This window comes from Salarias fasciatus, chromosome 22 (assembly GCF_902148845.1).
Source record: "Salarias fasciatus chromosome 22, fSalaFa1.1, whole genome shotgun sequence".
NCBI classification, from domain to species: Eukaryota; Metazoa; Chordata; class Actinopteri; order Blenniiformes; family Blenniidae; genus Salarias; species Salarias fasciatus.
This window is the reverse complement of record NC_043765.1, coordinates 28,840,145-28,864,541: the sequence shown is the minus strand read 5'-3', so window position 1 is coordinate 28,864,541 and position 24,397 is coordinate 28,840,145. Positions and strand designations below refer to the sequence as shown.

The 24,397-nt window shown below is 41.9% G+C and overlaps 1 protein-coding gene across 34 annotated transcripts in view; it reads left to right on the top strand.

The window, feature by feature from the left end:
- Nucleotides 1–4,526: 4,526 nt before the first annotated feature.
- Nucleotides 4,527–24,397, top strand: part of LOC115408983 (serine/arginine repetitive matrix protein 2-like) — a 31,653-nt gene continuing 11,782 nt past the window's right edge. Inside the window, exons 1-22 of one of the 34 annotated variants that reach the window (XR_003933866.1) lie at nt 4,527–5,444; nt 6,040–6,199; nt 8,865–9,057; nt 9,916–9,972; nt 10,910–10,966; nt 11,421–11,477; nt 11,932–11,988; nt 12,928–12,984; nt 13,439–13,495; nt 13,950–14,006; nt 14,461–14,517; nt 15,457–15,513; nt 15,968–16,024; nt 16,479–16,535; nt 17,474–17,530; nt 18,470–18,526; nt 19,891–19,989; nt 20,097–20,249; nt 22,521–22,577; nt 22,717–22,803; nt 23,096–23,203; nt 23,657–23,973. Coding sequence is in view for 1 of the 34 variants with exons in the window: in XM_030119930.1 (XP_029975790.1) it covers nt 5,294–5,444; nt 6,040–6,199; nt 8,865–9,057; nt 9,916–9,972; nt 10,910–10,966; nt 11,421–11,477; nt 11,932–11,988; nt 12,928–12,984; nt 13,439–13,495; nt 13,950–14,006; nt 14,461–14,517; nt 15,457–15,513; nt 15,968–16,024; nt 16,479–16,535; nt 17,474–17,530; nt 18,470–18,526; nt 19,891–19,989; nt 20,097–20,249; nt 22,521–22,577; nt 22,717–22,803; nt 23,096–23,203; nt 23,652–23,666 (1,764 nt within the window). In the remaining 33 variants the exon portion in view is untranslated. Of the gene's footprint in view, nt 5,445–6,039; nt 6,200–8,864; nt 9,058–9,915; nt 9,973–10,909; nt 10,967–11,420; nt 11,478–11,931; nt 11,989–12,927; nt 12,985–13,438; nt 13,496–13,949; nt 14,007–14,460; nt 14,518–15,456; nt 15,514–15,967; nt 16,025–16,478; nt 16,536–17,473; nt 17,531–18,469; nt 18,527–19,890; nt 19,990–20,096; nt 20,250–22,520; nt 22,578–22,716; nt 22,804–23,095; nt 23,204–23,651; nt 23,974–24,397 lie in introns of those variants that run through there. The other 33 variants (XM_030119930.1, XR_003933848.1, XR_003933835.1 and 30 more) reach the window with 33 other exon arrangements.

Here is a 24,397-nt window from a genome sequence, read left to right as displayed (position 1 = left end):
ATGCATTTTGGGTTTTGCAGGTGGCGCTGTAGGGCCAATTTTTAAATCCCAATATTGAAATTCATATCAAAAAAAATTTTTCACCGGAACTGAATTTTGTGCAAAATTTGGTGAGTTTTCGAGCATGTTCAGGGGGTCAAATTCCAGTTTAAAGAGCAGAAGAAGAAGAAGAAGAAGAAAGAAAGAAAGAAAGAAAGAAAGAAAGAAAGAATAATATTTTTTGCAAAAACAATATGCTTTTTTTTTTCCTGCCGTTATTTCGCCCACATGTTATATATTTTCGGAAAGGTCTCGACAAGCCCGACGCGTCTGTCAGGTGTTTGAGAGTGTGAATGTCTGTGGTCGAGCGCTACGCGCTCGACAAGTCATGTTTGTGTGTGAGAGTGTGTGTGCGTTTGTTGTATTTGTACACGTGTGTATGAGTGCATGTCGGGGTGTGTGTGTCTGGACATGTTGGCCTATGTCTGAGGTCGAACGCTGCGCGCTCGACTTGTCATTTTTGTACGTTTGAGTGTGTGAAAGGCCTGTGGTCGAGCGCTGCGCGCTCGAAAATTCATGTGTGTGTGTGCGTTTTTGTGTTTGTACACGTGTATGTGTGAGTGCGTGTCGGTGTGTGTGTGTCTGGACATGTTGAATGATGTCTATGGTCGAGCGCTGCGCGCTCGACTTGTCGTCATTGTGTGTTTTGAGAGTGTGAAAGGCCTGAGGTCGAGCGCTGCGCGCTCGACTAGTCGTTGTCTGTGTTGCAGAAACAATAGGCCCTTCGCCCTTGGCAGGCCAGGGGCTCGGGCCTAATAATATTTTTTGCAAAAACAATATGTTTTTTTTTTTTTCTGCCGTTATTTCGCGCACAAGTTATATATTTTCGGAAAGGTCTCGACAAGCCCGACGCGTCTGTGAGGTGTTTGAGAGTGTAAATGTCTGTGGTCGAGCGCTACGCGCTCGACAATTCATGTGTGTGTGTGAGAGTGTGTGTGCGTTTTTTGTATTTGCACACATGTGTATGAGTGCATGTCGGGGTGTGTGTGTCTGGACATGTTGGCCTACGTCTGAGGTCGAGCGTTGTGCGCTCGACTTGTCATTTTTGTACCTTTGAGCGTGTGAAAGGCCTTGGTCGAGCGCTGCGCGCTCGAAAAGTGGTGTGTATGTGTGCGTTTTTGTGTTTGTACACGCGTATGTGTGAGTGCGTGTCGGTGTGTGTGTGTCTGGACATGTTGAATGATGTCTGTGGTCGAGCGCTGTGCGCTCGACTTGTCTTCATTGTGTGTTTTGAGAGTGTGACAGGCCTGAGGTCGAGCGCTGCGCGCTCGACTAGTCGTTGTCTGTGTTGCAGAAACAATAGGCCCTTCGCCCTTGGCAGGCCAGGGGCTCGGGCCTAATAAATGAAAATAAAAAGGCCCACCTAAACATGTTTACAATAATTATTTATTTATTTATTTGATTAATTAATTATTCCAAGGTCTGCACTCATTTGACTTGGATAATAAATAATAGGCATCATTGACTATTGAGTGTGAAACACTCATTTAATCCGGTGTCGTGCCAAAAAGTGATTCCCTGCCATAACAGCATATAAGGCAACTGGACGTACAGGAGGCTATCAAACGCAAACACAAATAAACATCGTTGGCTGATCAGAAACAAACTTTTTTGAGCCCGATTAAGACTGCTGCAGAGCCACAGAAGCTGCGCTTTTCAGCTGTCCGCGGACCGGAAATCACTTTATGGCAGGGAATCACTTTTTGGCACGACACCGGCACCACAGCCCATCCCCCACTCCAGACAAGAAGCGTGGCTTCCTGGCAGCTCTGCACATGCGCCTCGGTCAATGTTGGAGGGAACGACAGCAGGACGCCCTGAAGGAGTCACCTTTAAAGGTAGGCAAAACATTTTATTGGAAAATCAGGGTTTTGTGCTGTGTGCCAACATCCAGTCGTGTAGTGAAAACTTGCCGCTTCCGAGTTTCTGATGAATTGGTGCAGATGGTCGGACATTTTAGCCGTGATCCTAACGAGGCTAACGTAGCATTATCGTAGCTGCGCCATGCAGGCTAATGTTAAGGTAAGCTAGCGGATTGCGTGACAGACACAGGTGCACTAATTAGCAGAGATGTGGACTCAGTCTGACTCGACTTCGACTTGACCAGCAGAGATTCGAGACTTCACTTGGACTTGAGCCCTCTGACTCGATGTGACTTTCACCCAAACACAGATTTAAAAAGAAAAGTATGTTAATGGCCGCTTTGCAGTGCCCCTCTGAGAACGTGTGTATGTGATGTGCGTGTGCATGCACGGCACGACTGGATGTACTGCATTCTGCAGTAAAGTGGTTTATTATATACAGCGTGTACTTTACACTGAGCGAACATTAAACCCCACCACTCGCGTAGCCCTAGTCGGGCGGTGGGGATGCAGAGTGACGGCAGGGCAAGACGCTGCGCCGCCATGCTGATAAGACACGTGTTGTGGCAGAAGTTGATTTCTGCCAGAAACTGATTTCCGGTCCGCGGACAGCTGAAAAGCGCAGCTTGAGTGGCTCTGTGGCGTTCTTCATCAACCTCAAACAACCAGTTTGTTCATGATCATCGAACGATGTTTAATTGTGTGTGTGTTTGATAGTCTCCTGTATGTCCAATTGCCTTATTGCTGTTAAACAGGCTTGTTGGTGATTCACCCCCCCCCCCCCCCCCCCCCCCCCCCCCCCCCCCCACACTTCACAGACCTGCATGTTTTTGCTAAAAATGACTTGGTATCATGCTATCAATCCATGTAATATGCAAAATGTCCATATACATGCAATAACAAAGACATGAATAATTTTTTAGCAAGTAAAAAAGCAGATTTTTACACTGTGATGGCCCTTAAGTCGTGTTCCCAGTAGTAAAAAGTACTGGTTGTGTTCAAATGTTGGAAATCTGACTCCGCTGTGTTACATTAAGTTATTTTGGGGCAAAATATCTCTTTATGTACAATACCAGAGACATTAATCAGTTTGTGGCAGGTGAAGTAAGCTGATTTTGACACTGTGATGGCTCTTGACTCATTTTTCAAACTGTACAAAGCACTTCTCTGGATCAAATTACTCTGTTGAGCGATCTAGTAATTTTGGTGCAGAAAAAAAAAAAACACTTAGAACGCCTCGGTGACACACATCTTTATTTATCACATTACAAGCACCCACGATTTAACAGCGATATAAGACAACTGGATGTACATGAGGCTATCAAACGTACACACAAATAAACATCGTTCGATGATCATAAACACACTTTTTGTTTGAGCCCGATGAAGACTGCCACAGAGCCGCAGAAGCTGCACTTTTCAACCCAGGGACCGGAAATCAGTTCTGAGCTCACGTTGCGGAGTCAGGCCAGGGGGTGGTGCCGCCACCACCACCGCACCACTGCTGATTGTTGTGCATGAAGTGCTGCCTGCGCACACACACACACGGTTGCTCGTGCGTGCACACATGCCTTTTTTTTTTTTTTTTTAACTGCACAAACTATTTTTTCCTCCCTGCACCTCGTGGCCTACCTGGGGACACTCCGCGATCGACCGGTCGGGCACCCCTGCTGTAGGATAACATATAGTGAACCTACCTTTACAGCTGGGGCTCTCCTGACTCCCATCCTACACCTGATTCATTGAATGTTCTGAGCAGTTGCCCTCACGCCCCACAGCAAAAACCGCTCATGGTTGAGAGGTTTCATTAAACTTAATATTTACCTTAAATAAAAAGAAAATACACAACTCTGTTCATGTTCTAATGTTTCAGTCTCTCAAACACATACACACAATGAGTTTGTTTTAATGATTATAGATTTTAAAGGAATACTCCGAAGATTTTGGACCCACGCCCTATCCCAATCATTTACAGAGTTAGATAAGCTCATAAATACCTTTTTTGTGTCCGTTCTTCCAGCCGCGGGCTCCCAGCTGTTAGCATCGTAGTTAGCTTAGCTCAACTACGGCAGGTGAAGAGGAGACAGAGCCAGACTGAGAAAGTGGACAAAATCCTTCCAGTGGTCCAGGGGTCGGCGTATTAGCACGCGAAGTAAATCCCAATGGTTATAAAACATTTTAAAAGACGTGTTTTCTTTTCAATCCGTTAAAATAACATTTTGATACACACAGACCTGAGCATGTGCAGTGCTCCGCGGAAGGATATACCGGAGCACAGCAGTAGAAGCATAGACTCAGCCGCTGTGCTCCGGTATATCCTTCCGCGGAGCACTATGCTTGTGCAGATCTGTATGTATCAAAATGCTATTTTAACGGATTGAAAAGAAAACACGTCTTTTAAAATGTTTTATAACCATTCGGATTTACGTCGCATGCTAATACGCCGTCCCCTGGACCACTGGAAGGAGGATTTTGTCCACTTTCTCAGTCTGGCTCTGTCTCCACTTCACCTCCCGTAGTTGCTCTAAGCTAACTACGATGCTAACAGCTGGGAGCCAGGCACTGGACGAGCGGACACAAAAAAGGTATTTATGAGCTAAACTCACTTTGTAAATGATAGGGATAGGGTGTGGGTCCAAAATCTTCAGAGTATTCTTTTAAAAGTATTTATGTAAACTGTCTAAATTTGATGTATCATTGATTTGTTGTTTAAATGAGTTGAAATGTGACTTGACTTGAGACTCGTTAGTCTCGACTTGAGACTGGACTTGTGACTTGCAAATCAGTGACTTGATCCCACTTCTGCTAATTAGTTTGGGGGCAGAAGAGTTGAGGGGTGCGCTGCACAGGTCTTGGTGAACTTTTTAATGTGAATGCCTTTGCAGTTTATGATAAAAACTAATGATATAGTCTTTGGAGAAGGGGATGACTCATTGAAGAGTGAGTAGATTTTGCTGATTGAATTGACTCTGAGATTTGCACTGAGATTTTCAATCGGTTATGGTTTAAACTTTGATATAAGACTGTGTTTAGTGTATTATAATGAAAACACATTGTTCAAATTATTAAATTTAAAATTGTGTTCCAGGACTGTACATCATCAGATTTCAAAGGGGATCAAGAAATGGCTATACTCATATTGTGTCTATAATACAAATTAGCAATGCGTTTGATAGAAAAGGGTTAATACTTTAATGATCTACACATTGTATTTGCTTTTTAAGAGGGTTTTATTATGAGGGTTCATAGTCTGTATTAGTGTTTAGGTACGGCATCAATACAAAACTATGTTCAAGCATTTACAAAACTAATGAATGGTGCATGTTAGTTAACTGAGAATCTGTTAACTAGTCTTGGTGACTCATAAATAAGTTTCCTCTTCAACAGATGAGATGGATCACATTGGCGATCACAATGGAGAGATCACAATGGAGAGAGTGAGGAAGAGAAAACGAGTCACTCCACAACAGGATGCAGAGCAACACATTTGCTTGAAAATTGATAAGGCTGGACTCGAAGAGCGTTTTATCAATCTGCACAAAGGTTTGTTTTTATATATATTTTATTTTTTGTTAAGTCAGCACCGTATCTGATGCATATCTCATTTTTAATGGTAACTTTGTACAGGCTATGTGGATTGGGAGAGCTGAATAAAGCAGCATTTTTGAGCCATTTTGGAAATATTTGGGTAAAATTTCTGTACATGTATTAATGATTCAGTTGCTCAGAGAAATAACTCCACCCAATGCTGCTGCCCACCCTGTATTTTTTTCCCCTGCTACAAGGTCATGCTTTGTCTCTATATCAATGCAGAGTCTTCATGTCTGCACTATGATGAATCTTGTAATCAAAAAATGTCCACACTTTTATTCATTACTTGTTGTATAATTGTGAATTTAGTAATAGTCTATGGATTTGAAAATTTCCAAGGCACACCAGGACTTTTCTGATGGCCCACCATTTGTTTTTTTTTGTTTTGTTTTTTTGGCCCACCATTTGAAAACCACTGCTCTTACACCATATTGTTACACAGCTTTGCTGTAGCTTCCAGAGCAATAGCTTCTGATTTTAAACATGGCAGGCTGCTGTTGTAGATGAAAAATATTGATATGGTGTTTCCTTTGTCCTTATTTTAAAGGTCGAGGTGTTTTTGCTACTGAGGATTTCAGAAAAGGAGACTTTGTGCTTGAATACCGTGGCAACCTTCTCAAACAGGACAGTCCCCTTGATTTGAGGCACTATGATGACACTGAAGCAGTGTTCCTGTTTGATTTTAAGTGGAAAGGGAAAAGTTATTGGTAAGTAAGAGCGGAAAATGCTCCTTTCTTGCATGTGTAATCGGTACGAATACATGACATGGGCAATTTTTCCCCTTTTATCAATGCAAATAAAATAGAAAAAATTCCAACAGAAACCACTGATGAATATATTACAAACAGGAAGGTTTAATGTAGAGAAGTGTTGCAGGGATGACTTCAGCCAACATACTGGTGTTAGATAGATAGATAGATAGATAAAAACTTTATTAATCTCCCAAGGGAGAAGTTCAGGTGTCCAGCAGCACACACAAATCATTCGCACGCAAATAATAAATAACAACAGTACAATAAAGTGCTCATAGTGTACTTGGTTTGGCTCAGTCACATCTGTTATACAGCCTGATTGCTGAGGGGATGAACGACCTCTTGAAGCGCTCAGTTCTGCAGCGCACTGACAGGAGCCTGTTACTCCGCTCACTCTTTTGAGCTGTCACTGTGTCGTGCAGTAGATGTTTGGGGTTCCTCAAGATACCCTGCATTAGAGCCCCCATCCTCCTCTCCAAGACTGCTCCAACAGAGTCCACCTTCCTCCCCATCACAGATGCACACTTCCTGATCAGTCTGTCCAGCCAATTGCTGTCTCTTTTTGTCATACTGCCACCCCAACAGACAACCCCAAAGAAAACAGCACTGTGTTATTTTATGCATCAAAAGATGTCAGTGACACATTCTTGAAGCACTTTAGAGGAGTTTTTAAATTATTGATATAAATTTTGTATCATGATATAGCCTGAAATTATCATGACATTATTTTTAGGCAATGTCGCCCAGCCCTAATCTGTAGTTTTATACACGAGAAAACTCATACGATATATATTTGATGGTTAAATTTGTTTAAATGGCCATTTTTATGCTTAAACTTCTAACTCCTTCCTGCTTCACCTGATCTCGGTGAAACGACACACAGAGCATGGGTGCTTCACAAGCACTTGGATTCTAGAGTTCCATGCTTTCACTGGCCTCATGTAAAAGGGATATTCACTGTAAATAATGTAGATTTTGTCAGTAGAAAATTGAAATATTGTGTAAATCTTCATTTAATCAACCCCAATAACAGATATTGTGATGCTTTCACCTCTACAATAAACCCAAAGGGGTTACCTTTGTTTTGATACTAAGATTATTCATATAGGTCTTGTAGTTGCAGTAGGGCTGGACAATATGGCCAAAAATTTTATCACGATATAGTTGATAATTTCGGTCGGTACGATATAATTCCAATATCGATATAAATAATACAAAAGCCTCAGAAAAATTGTTAAGAATCCTGTACATAATGTACAGCCTGAAAAACTAGAAATTATTTATCCAGGAAGCTCCTCAAGTATAAAATTTTACAAATTAAAAACTACAATAAAATTAATGTTTACCTTTTATTCAAGAAATATTAAATAACTGTCAAACTAAGTTTCACCTTTTTCAATATAAATAGCTTTAACTTTACACTTAAATACAGTTATGTTATTATAGATTCAAACAAAGGTGCTTCAACCAGGAAGAAAAATAAAAGTGCTCAGAATTACTGCAATAAACAGAAAAAAGAGTGAGCAACTAAACAAATATTACTGGGACAGGGAATTGAAATAACTGCCATACACTCACCTTTTCAATAGTAATAGCTTTAACTTTTAAACTACAACACAGTTTTTCTTACAGATTTAAAGAAAGGTGCTTCAACCAGGAAGAAAAATAAAAGTGCTCAGAATTACTAAGGTTAAGTACAGAATTACTTAAGATTGTAGTGATTATGGTGGCACTGCAGTGAATCCCCGTTATTTATTTTTTTTGTGGTATTTGTCTTCACTGTTGCAGAGTCTTGTTAATTGTAGACAGTCCCTTAACCCCGCAGCACTAAGGCTGCTCATATAAATCAACATTGTTTCTGCTGCTTCATAGACAGATACATTTAATGAAAATGAGCTTGGAGCATATAGTCCACCTCACAGCGATGGGATGGAGGCGCCCTTTGTATGTTGCTGATGTTTTGTTAAAGAGTTATTGAGACCGAAAGTCCGCATCTGTCAATATGCTGCTAACTTTACTGGACTGTTCAGTGAATGATATACCTAATTCGTGGCCACCAGTCAATATTTCATGCGCACGATTTATTATTTCGTGGCCACAAATTAGCTTGTGGAAGCTTGTTCAGTCGCGTTTACATCATGAGTTCTCATTTTGGAGCTCAAACTTACCGCGGTGGAGCGAGCTTGTAGCCTGAGCTGAGGACAGCCAGCTGTGGTGTGCTGCTGAGCACTGATCACTCTCTTGCGGCGCTTTCTGTTCGGCTTGAATCAGCGGCGCCGTGAACAGCACTTAGTGATTGTGAAACGCATACTGTAATACACTATATCGAAAATTTGTTTAAAACTCATATCACCGTTACTGAATAAAAATATACCGTGGTATATTGCTATCGAAATTTTGTCCAGCCCGAAGTTGCAGATATATTTTCTATTTTTCATCCAGCTCTAAATTCATATAATTCTTCAATGGCTTGCTCAGCTGTTGAATCCAACTTTCCCTTCTATCAAATCTTTCTTTATCCAAATTTTACATGATATTTTTAGCTGTCTTGCGATGCTTAACAATGTACATAAACCGTGTAAGTAACTTTAAGTATGATCTTTATTGTTCTTTTTTTAAGTCTTGATGCGTCAGTTGAAGACAAGTCACTGGGAAGGCTTGTGAACGATGACAACAAAAAGCCAAACTGCAAAATGAAGACGATTGGTATTGGTGGGATGCCACATCTATGCTTGTTTGCAATAAAGGACATTACCCCAGGTGAAGAAGTAACTTACAACTATGGGAATGCAGACTGGCCTTGGCGCAAGCAGGTACGCCAGCATATCATGGATAATTGAATATGGACCAATTTAACAGATGTTTGGCTTTTCCTTTCAAATGACGAAAATATTGCATAAGGTTAAATTGTGATAAAATTTGTTTCTTGTTTGAGTATGAATATTACATGCTTTTCCATGACGTGTCCTGGAGATAGGTGGTATACACTTTTTGATGGATTTAAGCCTTGCATGAATTTAACTTGGTTGAACGTCTGTTAACACTGAGCAGTTAAAATGATCCCAGACTTAACATGAATGGAGCCAACTCCATCCTCACATACTTCATTGAAAAGATTAATTCTTATTGGTTTCTTAATGTGTCTTGTTTCTGTTTCCAGCAGAGGTCATCACCTGAAGTCGGCGAGCACACTGTGGATGAGAGTGACGGATCTCAGGCAGGAACCAGATTATAATACACGACCTAATCTCTCAGAGATTGGACAGTATTGCTTGTCGCTGTTGTATAAAGTGAGGGAGTGAGTATGAACAGCCTCCCAGCACAGTCTTAAAGCAGCCAAGTACTTCTCGTGTCTGCTGTTGTGATCACTCTGTCTGTTAGTTACCACACTACAAGTTTGGTTGGACTGACAAACTGGTGTGTAAAGGGTTCATGTAACGGGACGTCCCCAATTAGGTTTTGGCAGCAAGTGTGTGTGTTTTGGACTACCCCAAAAGTATGGCTCGAATGACCAACTTCACACAGTTTAACCTGGTTGAACGTCTGTTAACACTGGTCGCTTAAAATGTTTCCAGACTCGATGTAAATGGAGCCACCTTCATCCTTACACACCTAAGTTCAAACGTTAAGCGTTGTTGGTTTCTTAAATTGTGTCTTGTTTCTGTTTCCAGCAGAGGTCATCGCCTGAAGTCAGCAAGCACACTGTGGATGAGAGCGACAGATCTCAGGTAGGAGCCAGATTATAATACACGACCTAATCTCTCAGAGATTGGACAGTATTGCTTGTCCCTGTTGTATAAAGTGAGGGAGTGAGTATGAACAGCCTCCCAGCACAGTCTTGAAGCAGCTCAAGCAGTCTGTGTCTACAAGTACTTCTCGTGTCTGCTGTTGTGATCACTCTGTCTGTTAGTTACCACACTACAAGTTTGGTTGGACTGACAAACTGGTGTGTAAAGGTTTCATGTAACGGGACGTCCCCAATTAGGTTTTGGCAGCAAGTGTGTGTGTCTTGGACTACCCCAAAAGTATGGCTCGAATGACCAACTTCACACAGTTTAACCTGGTTGAACGTCTGTTAACACTGGTCACTTAAAATGTTTCCAGACTCGATGTAAATGGAGCCACCTTCATCCTTACACACCTAAGTTCCACCTTTAAATGGGACATATGCTTTTTTTCACTGTGTGAAGAGTTTCTTACATTCTTCTTATGCGTTGCCGTAGCCTCATTATGACGCTGAAATGTGAAAACTGTTTCCTCCCTGTGTTGCTACACCGCATTTTGTGAAAATGCCTTTTGAAACGGTTGTGTTTGAGTTTGGTTCGCTTATCCTGAAATACGGGGATTTAACTCCTTCCCCTGACTGTGCCTCTGTGTGTGTGTGTGTGTGTGTGTGTGTGTGAGAGAGAGAGAGAGTGGGCATGGACAGATGCGTTCAAGTGCATACCGTGAAGCAAGCTTAGAAACAGTCTGTTGTGAGGAGGGCTCGTCAGAGCCACTTTTTAGTCCGCTGAAACTCCGAACAAAGGAGTAATTTGGCGCCAACACACTTAAAGACTATGTTTTTGGGCTTCTGACACCTATATGACGTGACTGAAAAATAGCATAACATGGGACCTTTAATTTTTGTTGGTTTCTTAAATTGTGTCTTGTTTCTATTTACAGCAGAGGTCATCGCCTGAAGTCAGCAAGCACACTGTGGATGAGAGCGACAGATCTCAGGTAGGAGCCAGATTATAATACACGACCTAATCTCTCAGAGATTGGACAGTATTGCTTGTCCCTGTTGTATAAAGTGAGGGAGTGAGTATGAACAGCCTCCCAGCACAGTCTTAAAGCAGCCAAGTACTTCTCGTGTCTGCTGTTGTGATCACTCTGTCTGTTAGTTACCACACTACAAGTTTGGTTGGACTGACAAACTGGTGTGTAAAGGGTTCATGTAACGGGACGTCCCCAATTAGGTTTTGGCAGCAAGTGTGTGTGTCTTGGACTACCCCAAAAGTATGGCTCGAATGACCAACTTCACACAGTTTAACCTGGTTGAACGTCTGTTAACACTGGTCGCTTAAAATGTTTCCAGACTCGATGTAAATGGAGCCACCTTCATCCTTACACACCTAAGTTCAAACGTTAAGCGTTGTTGGTTTCTTAAATTGTGTCTTGTTTCTGTTTCCAGCAGAGGTCATCGCCTGAAGTCAGCAAGCACACTGTGGATGAGAGCGACAGATCTCAGGTAGGAGCCAGATTATAATACACGACCTAATCTCTCAGAGATTGGACAGTATTGCTTGTCCCTGTTGTATAAAGTGAGGGAGTGAGTATGAACAGCCTCCCAGCACAGTCTTAAAGCAGCCAAGTACTTCTCGTGTCTGCTGTTGTGATCACTCTGTCTGTTAGTTACCACACTACAAGTTTGGTTGGACTGACAAACTGGTGTGTAAAGGGTTCATGTAACGGGACGTCCCCAATTAGGTTTTGGCAGCAAGTGTGTGTGTCTTGGACTACCCCAAAAGTATGGCTCGAATGACCAACTTCACACAGTTTAACCTGGTTGAACGTCTGTTAACACTGGTCGCTTAAAATGTTTCCAGACTGGATGTAAATGGAGCCACCTTCATCCTTACACACCTAAGTTCAAACGTTAAGCGTTGTTGGTTTCTTAAATTGTGTCTTGTTTCTGTTTCCAGCAGAGGTCATCGCCTGAAGTCAGCAAGCACACTGTGGATGAGAGCGACAGATCTCAGGTAGGAGCCAGATTATAATACACGACCTAATCTCTCAGAGATTGGACAGTATTGCTTGTCCCTGTTGTATAAAGTGAGGGAGTGAGTATGAACAGCCTCCCAGCACAGTCTTGAAGCAGCTCAAGCAGTCTGTGTCTACAAGTACTTCTCGTGTCTGCTGTTGTGATCACTCTGTCTGTTAGTTACCACACTACAAGTTTGGTTGGACTGACAAACTGGTGTGTAAAGGTTTCATGTAACGGGACGTCCCCAATTAGGTTTTGGCAGCAAGTGTGTGTGTGTCTTGGACTACCCCAAAAGTATGGCTCGAATGACCAACTTCACACAGTTTAACCTGGTTGAACGTCTGTTAACACTGGTCGCTTAAAATGTTTCCAGACTCGATGTAAATGGAGCCACCTTCATCCTTACACACCTAAGTTCCACCTTTCAACGGGACATATGCTTTTTTTCACTGTGTGAAGAGTTTCTTACATTCTTCTTATGTGTTGCCGTAGCCTCATTATGACGTTGAAATGTGAAAACTGTTTCCTCCCTGTGTTGCTACACCGCATTTTGTGAAAATGCCTTTTGAAACGGTTGTGTTTGAGTTTGGTTCGCTTATCCTGAAATACGGGGATTTAACTCCTCCCCCTGACTGTGCCTCTGTGTGTGTGTGTGTGTGTGTGTGTGTGTGAGAGAGAGAGAGAGTGGGCGTGGACAGATGCGTTCAAGTGCATACCGTGAAGCAAGCTTAGAAACAGTCTGTTGTGAGGAGGGCTCGTCAGAGCCACTTTTTAGTCCGCTGAAACTCCGAACAAAGGAGTAATTTGGCGCCAACACACTTAAAGACTATGTTTTTGGGCTTCTGACACCTATATGACGTGACTGAAAAATAGCATAACATGGGACCTTTAATTTTTGTTGGTTTCTTAAATTGTGTCTTGTTTCTATTTACAGCAGAGGTCATCGCCTGAAGTCAGCAAGCACACTGTGGATGAGAGCGACAGATCTCAGGTAGGAGCCAGATTATAATACACGACCTAATCTCTCAGAGATTGGACAGTATTGCTTGTCCCTGTTGTATAAAGTGAGGGAGTGAGTATGAACAGCCTCCCAGCACAGTCTTAAAGCAGCCAAGTACTTCTCGTGTCTGCTGTTGTGATCACTCTGTCTGTTAGTTACCACACTACAAGTTTGGTTGGACTGACAAACTGGTGTGTAAAGGGTTCATGTAACGGGACGTCCCCAATTAGGTTTTGGCAGCAAGTGTGTGTGTCTTGGACTACCCCAAAAGTATGGCTCGAATGACCAACTTCACACAGTTTAACCTGGTTGAACGTCTGTTAACACTGGTCGCTTAAAATGTTTCCAGACTCGATGTAAATGGAGCCACCTTCATCCTTACACACCTATGTTCAAACGTTAAGCGTTGTTGGTTTCTTAAATTGTGTCTTGTTTCTGTTTCCAGCAGAGGTCATCGCCTGAAGTCAGCAAGCACACTGTGGATGAGAGCGACAGATCTCAGGTAGGAGCCAGATTATAATACACGACCTAATCTCTCAGAGATTGGACAGTATTGCTTGTCCCTGTTGTATAAAGTGAGGGAGTGAGTATGAACAGCCTCCCAGCACAGTCTTAAAGCAGCCAAGTACTTCTCGTGTCTGCTGTTGTGATCACTCTGTCTGTTAGTTACCACACTACAAGTTTGGTTGGACTGACAAACTGGTGTGTAAAGGGTTCATGTAACGGGACGTCCCCAATTAGGTTTTGGCAGCAAGTGTGTGTGTCTTGGACTACCCCAAAAGTATGGCTCGAATGACCAACTTCACACAGTTTAACCTGGTTGAACGTCTGTTAACACTGGTCGCTTAAAATGTTTCCAGACTCGATGTAAATGGAGCCACCTTCATCCTTACACACCTAAGTTCAAACGTTAAGCGTTGTTGGTTTCTTAAATTGTGTCTTGTTTCTGTTTCCAGCAGAGGTCATCGCCTGAAGTCAGCAAGCACACTGTGGATGAGAGCGACAGATCTCAGGTAGGAGCCAGATTATAATACACGACCTAATCTCTCAGAGATTGGACAGTATTGCTTGTCCCTGTTGTATAAAGTGAGGGAGTGAGTATGAACAGCCTCCCAGCACAGTCTTAAAGCAGCCAAGTACTTCTCGTGTCTGCTGTTGTGATCACTCTGTCTGTTAGTTACCACACTACAAGTTTGGTTGGACTGACAAACTGGTGTGTAAAGGGTTCATGTAACGGGACGTCCCCAATTAGGTTTTGGCAGCAAGTGTGTGTGTCTTGGACTACCCCAAAAGTATGGCTCGAATGACCAACTTCACACAGTTTAACCTGGTTGAACGTCTGTTAACACTGGTCGCTTAAAATGTTTCCAGACTGGATGTAAATGGAGCCACCTTCATCCTTACACACCTAAGTTCAAACGTTAAGCGTTGTTGGTTTCTTAAATTGTGTCTTGTTTCTGTTTCCAGCAGAGGTCATCGCCTGAAGTCAGCAAGCACACTGTGGATGAGAGCGACAGATCTCAGGTAGGAGCCAGATTATAATACACGACCTAATCTCTCAGAGATTGGACAGTATTGCTTGTCCCTGTTGTATAAAGTGAGGGAGTGAGTATGAACAGCCTCCCAGCACAGTCTTGAAGCAGCTCAAGCAGTCTGTGTCTACAAGTACTTCTCGTGTCTGCTGTTGTGATCACTCTGTCTGTTAGTTACCACACTACAAGTTTGGTTGGACTGACAAACTGGTGTGTAAAGGTTTCATGTAACGGGACGTCCCCAATTAGGTTTTGGCAGCAAGTGTGTGTGTGTCTTGGACTACCCCAAAAGTATGGCTCGAATGACCAACTTCACACAGTTTAACCTGGTTGAACGTCTGTTAACACTGGTCGCTTAAAATGTTTCCAGACTCGATGTAAATGGAGCCACCTTCATCCTTACACACCTAAGTTCCACCTTTCAACGGGACATATGCTTTTTTTCACTGTGTGAAGAGTTTCTTACATTCTTCTTATGTGTTGCCGTAGCCTCATTATGACGTTGAAATGTGAAAACTGTTTCCTCCCTGTGTTGCTACACCGCATTTTGTGAAAATGCCTTTTGAAACGGTTGTGTTTGAGTTTGGTTCGCTTATCCTGAAATACGGGGATTTAACTCCTCCCCCTGACTGTGCCTCTGTGTGTGTGTGTGTGTGTGTGTGTGTGAGAGAGAGAGAGAGAGTGGGCGTGGACAGATGCGTTCAAGTGCATACCGTGAAGCAAGCTTAGAAACAGTCTGTTGTGAGGAGGGCTCGTCAGAGCCACTTTTTAGTCCGCTGAAACTCCGAACAAAGGAGTAATTTGGCGCCAACACACTTAAAGACTATGTTTTTGGGCTTCTGACACCTATATGACGTGACTGAAAAATAGCATAACATGGGACCTTTAATTTTTGTTGGTTTCTTAAATTGTGTCTTGTTTCTATTTACAGCAGAGGTCATCGCCTGAAGTCAGCAAGCACACTGTGGATGAGAGCGACAGATCTCAGGTAGGAGCCAGATTATAATACACGACCTAATCTCTCAGAGATTGGACAGTATTGCTTGTCCCTGTTGTATAAAGTGAGGGAGTGAGTATGAACAGCCTCCCAGCACAGTCTTAAAGCAGCCAAGTACTTCTCGTGTCTGCTGTTGTGATCACTCTGTCTGTTAGTTACCACACTACAAGTTTGGTTGGACTGACAAACTGGTGTGTAAAGGGTTCATGTAACGGGACGTCCCCAATTAGGTTTTGGCAGCAAGTGTGTGTGTCTTGGACTACCCCAAAAGTATGGCTCGAATGACCAACTTCACACAGTTTAACCTGGTTGAACGTCTGTTAACACTGGTCGCTTAAAATGTTTCCAGACTCGATGTAAATGGAGCCACCTTCATCCTTACACACCTATGTTCAAACGTTAAGCGTTGTTGGTTTCTTAAATTGTGTCTTGTTTCTGTTTCCAGCAGAGGTCATCGCCTGAAGTCAGCAAGCACACTGTGGATGAGAGCGACAGATCTCAGGTAGGAGCCAGATTATAATACACGACCTAATCTCTCAGAGATTGGACAGTATTGCTTGTCCCTGTTGTATAAAGTGAGGGAGTGAGTATGAACAGCCTCCCAGCACAGTCTTAAAGCAGCCAAGTACTTCTCGTGTCTGCTGTTGTGATCACTCTGTCTGTTAGTTACCACACTACAAGTTTGGTTGGACTGACAAACTGGTGTGTAAAGGGTTCATGTAACGGGACGTCCCCAATTAGGTTTTGGCAGCAAGTGTGTGTGTCTTGGACTACCCCAAAAGTATGGCTCGAATGACCAACTTCACACAGTTTAACCTGGTTGAACGTCTGTTAACACTGGTCGCTTAAAATGTTTCCAGACTCGATGTAAATGGAGCCACCTTCATCCTTACACACCTAAGTTCAAACGTTAAGCGTTGTTGGTTTCTTAAATTGTGTCTTGTTTCTGTTTCCAGCAGAGGTCATCGCCTGAAGTCAGCAAGCACACTGTGGATGAGAGCGACAGATCTCAGGTAGGAGCCAGATTATAATACACGACCTAATCTCTCAGAGATTGGACAGTATTGCTTGTCCCTGTTGTATAAAGTGAGGGAGTGAGTATGAACAGCCTCCCAGCACAGTCTTGAAGCAGCCCAAGCAGTCTGTGTCTACAAGTACTTCTCGTGTCTGCTGTTGTGATCACTCTGTCTGTTAGTTACCACACTACAAGTTTGGTTGGACTGACAAACTGGTGTGTAAAGGTTTCATGTAACGGGACGTCCCCAATTAGGTTTTGGCAGCAAGTGTGTGTATCTTGGACTACCCCAAAAGTATGGCTCGAATGACCAACTTCACACAGTTTAACCTGGTTGAACGTCTGTTAACACTGGTCGCTTAAAATGTTTCCAGACTCGATGTAAATGGAGCCACCTTCATCCTTACACACCTAAGTTCCACCTTTAAACGGGACATATGTTTTTTTTCACTGTGTGAAGAGTTTCTTACATTCTTCTTATGTGTTGCCGTAGCCTCATTATGACGTTGAAATGTGAAAACTGTTTCCTCCCTGTGTTGCTACACCGCATTTTGTGAAAATGCCTTTTGAAACGGTTGTGTTTTGAGTTTGGTTCGCTTATCCTGAAATACGGGGATTTAACTCCTCCCCCTGACTGTGCCTCTATGTGTGTGTGTGTGTGTGTGTGTGAGAGAGAGAGAGAGAGAGTGGGCGTGGACAGATGCGTTCAAGTGCATACCGGGAAGCAAGCTTAGAAACAGTCTGTTGTGAGGAGGGCTCATCAGAGCCACTTTTTAGTCCGCTGAAACTCCGAACAAAGGAGTAATTTGGCGCCAACACACTTAAAGACTATGTTTTTGGGCTTCTGACACCTATATGACGTGACTGAAAAATAGCATAACATGGGACCTTTAATTCTTGTTGGTTTCTTAAATTGTGTCTTGTTTCTGTTTCCAGCAGAGGTCATCGCCTGAAGTCAGCAAGCACACTGTGGATGAGAGCGACAGATCTCAGGTAGGAGCCAGATTATAATACACGACCTAATCTCTCAGAGATTGGACAGTATTGCTTGTCCCTGTTGTATAAAGTGAGGGAGTGAGTATGAACAGCCTCCCAGCACAGTCTTGAAGCAGCCCAAGCAGTCTGTGTCTACAAGTACTTCTCGTGTCTGCTGTTGTGATCACTCTGTCTGTTAGTTACCACACTACAAGTTTGGTTGGACTGACAAACTGGTGTGTAAAGGTTTCATGTAACGGGACGTCCCCAATTAGGTTTTGGCAGCAAGTGTGTGTGTCTTGGACTACCCCAAAAGTATGGCTCGAATGACCAACTTCACACAGTTTAACCTGGTTGAACGTCTGTTAACACTGGTCGCTTAAAATGTTTCCAGACTCGATGTAAATGGAGCCACCTTCATCCTTACACACCTAAGTTCCACCTTTAAACGGGACATATGCTTTTTTTCACTGTGTGAAGAGTTTCTTACATTCTTCTTATGTGTTGCCGTAGCCTCATTATGACGTTGAAATGTGAAAACTGTTTCCTCCCTGTGTTGCTACACCGCATTTTGTGAAAATGCCTTTTGAAACGGTTGTGTTTGAGTTTGGTTCGCTTATCCTGAAATACGGGGATTTAACTCCTCCCCCTGACTGTGCCTCTGTGTGTGTGTGTGTGTGTGTGTGTGTGAGAGAGAGAGAGAGAGAGTGGGCGTGGACAGATGCGTTCAAGTGCATACCGGGAAGCAAGCTTAGAAACAGTCTGTTGTGAGGAGGGCTCATCAGAGCCACTTTTTAGTCCGCTGAAACTCCGAACAAAGGAGTAATTTGGCGCCAACACACTTAAAGACTATGTTTTTGGGCTTCTGACACCTATATGACGTGACTGAAAAATAGCATAACATGGGACCTTTAATTCTTGTTGGTTTCTTAAATTGTGTCTTGTTTCTGTTTCCAGCAGAGGTCATCGCCTGAAGTCAGCAAGCACACTGTGGATGAGAGCGACAGATCTCAGGTAGGAGCCAGATTATAATACACGACCTAATCTCTCAGAGATTGGACAGTATTGCTTGTCCCTGTTGTATAAAGTGAGGGAGTGAGTATGAACAGCCTCCCAGCACAGTCTTAAAGCAGCCAAGTACTTCTCGTGTCTGCTGTTGTGATCACTCTGTCTGTTAGTTACCACACTACAAGTTTGGTTGGACTGACAAACTGGTGTGTAAAGGGTTCATGTAACGGGACGTCCCCAATTAGGTTTTGGCAGCAAGTGTGTGTGTCTTGGACTACCCCAAAAGTATGGCTCGAATGACCAACTTCACACAGTTTAACCTGGTTGAACGTCTGTTAACACTGGTCGCTTAAAATGTTTCCAGACTCGATGTAAACGGAGCCACCTTCATCCTCACACACCTAAGTTCCACCTTTAAACGGGACATATGCTTTTTTTCACTTTGTGAAGAGTTTCTTACATTCTTCTTATGTGTTGCCGTAGCCTCATTATGACGTTGAAATGTGAAAACTGTTTCCTCCCTGTGTTGCTACACCGCATTTTGTGAAAATGCCTTTTGAAACGGTTGTGTTTGAGTTTGGTTCGCTTATCCTGAAATACGGGGATTTAACTCCTCCCCCTGACTGTGTCTCCGTGTGTGTGTGTGTGTGTGTGTGTGTGTGTTGGAATCCAGTCGCGGGCCGGGTTTGGCCCACGGGCCGCCAGTTGCCGACCCCTGGTATGCAGTGTAGTGACCTGAATGTGTTGAGTTTTAAAAACTTGTGTGTTGTAGGTTGATAACACTGAGACGTTACATGAGAAGTGTGTGTAACCACAGAACATTGTTTGTAGTGTTTTGACAAGTTAATGTGCAATTGACTGCAGAATGTTTTGTCAGTTTAAGCTTTGAGCTTTTACTTGAGAGCTGTGTGCAACAACTGAACATTGTGTCGTGTTTAGACCAGAAGGTGATGTGCAATTGGTGTCACAGTGTAAAGAAGGAAAATCAGAGTCTCGCGGAGTCATAAGGGAGTGTGAAATAGTGACAATTCGAGTTGAGTAAATGGTATGTTAAGTTAAGGTTATGCAAATTGTGCAAAAGTTTAGATTTTTGTGTGTTAACAACTGTTAAAAACTGTAAAAGGCAGTTTATTTAACAAGTTGTTTTGTTTTTTTGACTGTACTGAGTGAAGTAGTCACCTGTAACAAATACAAGCTACTTTTTTAAACCACAAAATTTCTAACATCCTGATTAAGTGTGCGCGCTTAAACCACCCCCCCCCCCCCCCCCCCCCCCCCCCCCGTGCGATTCAAATGCCCAAACAAAACATTTTCACATTGGTCAAAGAGTGTTCACTCACATGCTTACACATATGCTTTTTGTCTTTTAGCTGTCATCTGGTCCTGTGGATACATCAATCATGGAAGATAAGATCAGCTTCAACAGCAGCAATCCTGGGGCAAATAACAGCCACTTCTCATCTTTCAATGTAATCACTATTATATCCTTGCACATGTTTTTACTGTGAAGTGTCTTGTTTCCAGCTCGTGTTTGCTTTGCTCAACAAGGTCTTACCTAATTTAATTGTCCTCATAGTCTCGAATGGCCAAACTGAGTAAGCACCATGAGGAATGCTTCAATCGACACAAAATTGCAGAGGAGCAGCGAAATGCTGAAGAAAAACGACGTACTGCGATTCTGTTAAAGCGTGCACGGCTGGCACGGGAACTGGCAGAACTGGATGCTCTTGTGAGTAGGCTATGTGAACATTGCTGTCTGCCCAACTCTTTTCATCATGTGTATTACCAGGAGATTCAGTGCAAACCTAGCAGTATTGAATATTCTGTGTGTGCAAGGGAACTGAACTTGAATTTCAAAATTCTGCTGAAATATTTGCAAGTAAATGTTTAGTGATCAAATTAGAAGTAAATTTGAAGGTACACGTACTTACTCAGTTCAGTCAACTTAACCTCCTAATCAGATGTTTCACTCTGTACCATGAGTAGCTGATAATCGCTACAAATCTGGAGAATAGTACTGAATTAATTTAAAAAAACTTGCTACTCAGATGCTGATGTAGTTAATTCTCTGTGTAGGCACAATTCTGTAGTCTTAAAGTCTTGCCCACACCACTACCTTACTTGTTAAATGCTAACTCAGTTATACGTATATACTGTGTACGACTTCTGGGTTATACACAGTACACAATTGTGTGGTCTGTCTTTTCACTGCAACTCTGCAGTCATGGAATCACAACTGTTGAAGCTCACAGCTGCCAAACTCTGACATAAAGAGGACAGAACCAACCTGTCTGTAGTATCAAAATGTAAAGAATTACGGTAAGAGTTTGTGACTACCAATACCACATGTATTTGGATTTATCCACAATGTCAAAGAGATATTAGAAAAGTGCACAGTAATAATAATAATAGTAATAATAATAAAATGAAGCATGAAGTATCTACACTGTCCAATGTGCTTACTACGTCCACTCTGCCAACTGACTTTAAAAAAAAAAATAAAGTAATTTTATTAATTGGTGATGTAAGACCAGCTGCAGAAGCATTTCAGCGCTGTGTTTTGTCAAGTACAAATGGAAAACTTGCCATTGTACTGTATTTCATTCAGTCCTTTATTATCTTCATCTTTCATGAAGAAGTGGAGCATTCTCACTCTTTGGCTTATTTTTTATTTAGTATTTAATATTTAATTTATTTACAGGTTGATATATTTTCAGCTGTATACCCAAACAGGGAAAGCAGTTATTTGCTTTTTATTTTGATCAGTCTGTCCTCATTAAAAGTACTCTTGGCATCTCAGATGTGGCTTTGACTTACATTTAAAAATTAAGAACTTAATAATACCAAATGTATATCAGGGTAGACCCTAAAAATACAGAGACATATTTTCTTTGTCTTCCTCTCAGTTTTGACCACATTTCACTGTATGTAACTGCAGATTAGGTTCTCCTGGCATTAACACTGAAGTATTTTAATGTTTTGACCAAGTGAATTTTTGTGTGTAGAGGCCAAAATATAAGGCTGATCCACGTGCACTTAATTTCAGCTGGACTATTAAAATAAAGAAAACATTGAGAGCCGGTGTGTATAGGCACTGTTTGATAAATCCGATTACGTTTTTTTTAGGGCTTGCCATTTATAGTTTTTGGGCACACATGCGCTTTTAGTATAGACCCTGTGTAATGCTTTATAAATGAGACGTAGAACAGGAGGGTCCAGCTTTCTGTGGCTTCAGTAAGGACACAGAACCACATCCTTACGAGTTCTCAGTCTTGATTGGCTGAAGTGCACTGGGATTCCAGAACATGTTTTTTCTTTTTTTCTGCCTGAGCAGTAAGAGAGAGGGAGAGACATGGTTTACTGACCAAACACTCTACAATACTGATAACTATTGGAACTATTCAACACTTTTGATAAGAAAATATCACTTACAGCAGCCTTAATAAATCCAAATTGTACTCATGAATTGCACCTGTGAACACGCAAAAGCATTGATAGGAAAAAAAAAAAAACTGAAGTTAAGACTTTAGTCAGTGAACTGGTGACATTTTTATTTTCAGGTCCAAATTCCAATCTGGTGAAATACCTCTGGCACAAAATATTGAAATTAGGACAATTATGTAAAGAAACTACCAACACAAGATTTGTGGAATGTTTAAATTAATATTTTATTTTATTTGTTTCTTAAGCTATTTGTTTCTATTCCACTTTGTTTTCTATCTGCCAGCAGATGCATGGTTTTGCAGATCAAGACTGTAAATGCAATGCAGCTTCCTCACTTAATGCAATGCATGTTTATAGCTATGTCAGCGATAGAAATACAGAATAAAAGAGTTAGAATACGTGCCTTCTTTTATGACTTGCTGACTTTTACACATTAGTAAGGCATTATCAAAATGTTGATTTTAATAACAATTGGTTTAACATTACGGAAAGTTTCGTTACTGTACTTGAATAGAATATCATGTTTGCTTTACTTGCTTTACTGTCTTTTCTTCAGCTGACTTCACAATCTCCCTTGGGTGATGCCATAGAGGACGAGTGTGATGATATTCAAGTATGTACAAAACTGACTAGGGCCAATGTTTACAATCAAGCATTATTATAGCAGTGAAAGGGTTGCTATACATATTCCTTTTTGTAAATGCAAAGAGAATTTGAATATTGGAAATAGAAAGTTTGTTTTGTCTTTTCAGCCACTAGCATCAGACGCTCCATCTGCGGATGAATCCACAATGGCCAGTGATCTAGTGGACAGTGGAGAGCCATCAGCAACAACAGAGGTGACACTACTGCATTTTAACATTAGCTTGTTACATGGTTTTCAGGAGTTTTCCGCAATATGGATAACGCCAGTGTTATCATTTGGCGTCAATAACAAAAACATAATTTGAATTATCACTGATGTGTCAATTTTCATAATGCTGTTCAGAAATGAACTTTCTTCTTTATTTCCATTATGATGATGTCTGGGATGAGGATCAAAGTGATCATGCCCTTTTAAAGGTCTGTACTGTCTATTGTTTTATACAAGACTTATTCATACTGGAATGCTTTTACCCTTTTGTTTGTCAGGCAAGAGCTCCTGTTATGTGTTCATCATCATCATCATCATCAGTTTGTCCGAATTCTGAGGATTTTTCAGCGGATGACTCCAAATGGAAGTCATTACGACAGAGAAAGGTAAAACATGGGTCACTGGTTAGAAAGAGTTTGGTTCATTAATGTTTGACAGTAGTGCGGTTAGTGTTTTGTACCTACTAAAAAATGAGATTTTTAATAAATTGATTTAACAAGACAATAAAACAAAGCACAGATTTTTAAAAATGTTACTTTAAATTAAATGGCTTTTAAATACAATAATAAGACCAAGCAAATGACTACAGATTATAGAGGCTAATGCCTCTGATACCAAACTAAGCTAAAGTCATGGAGAACAGAAATGATTTAGGTCCTGCTTTAAAGGGATACTTCAACATTTTGGCAAATGGCAATCACTGACCAATCAGCGACTAGCTGTGGCTGAAGCGAAATCTAAACTCCGCCATGTTGCTTTGCTCTGATGCGGAGGAGAAACAGAAAAGCAATAAACGGTAAATGAACAAAATAACAGTAATTAAAACAATTTCAGCGCAGCGGACAGTAACTCCATGGCCTGTTGGGAGGATTCAGATGCTCGTTTGTTTAGTGGGGGATGAAAAGATCCAGCCGGAGCTTGGTACCGCCCGACGTTTTTTCAAGACCATCTGGAGTTAGTGGCGGACCACGGAGCCCACCGAACCGCAACCCAGTGCCAAGAAAAACTGAAACAAGGACCAGAACTCAAAGAGCGGGCCTGGAAAGATCCGGGGATGGTTCCAACAGATGGACAATCTACGGCCACCGACTTGTAAACACCGGGACGGACCAGGACTCTGCCACGGCGCTGCTGGAGTCGCTGATGGAGGATAATGGTGAGTTTCTGGTGATCAGTTTGTTATAAGGTAGAAAAATGAGTTATCTGGATTGACAGTTTGTGTAAGAATGTGTTCAGATGCTGCTGCTCTCAGGAGTTTACAGTCATTGTCCTCAAAGTCACAATCACACTCAGAAAGCCAGCAGTAAAGCTGCTGATATCTTGATATTTAACATAACCGCCGGACAAAGTTTTATTTTCTGAGGCACTTTTAATTCCAGCATATGCATAAAGACTCTGTATCTTATTCTTTTCCTTCATGTACTGAAATGAAACGTGTTTTTCCCTTCATTATAATGTAAAAAACGACTTGAGACAGTTAACATTAAAGCCCTCATGTCGACTGAAAGCTCACACATTTTTTTGAACAGTTTTTTGACAGCATTGCTCTACTAAAGTTATCACACACATTTTAAAGCCCC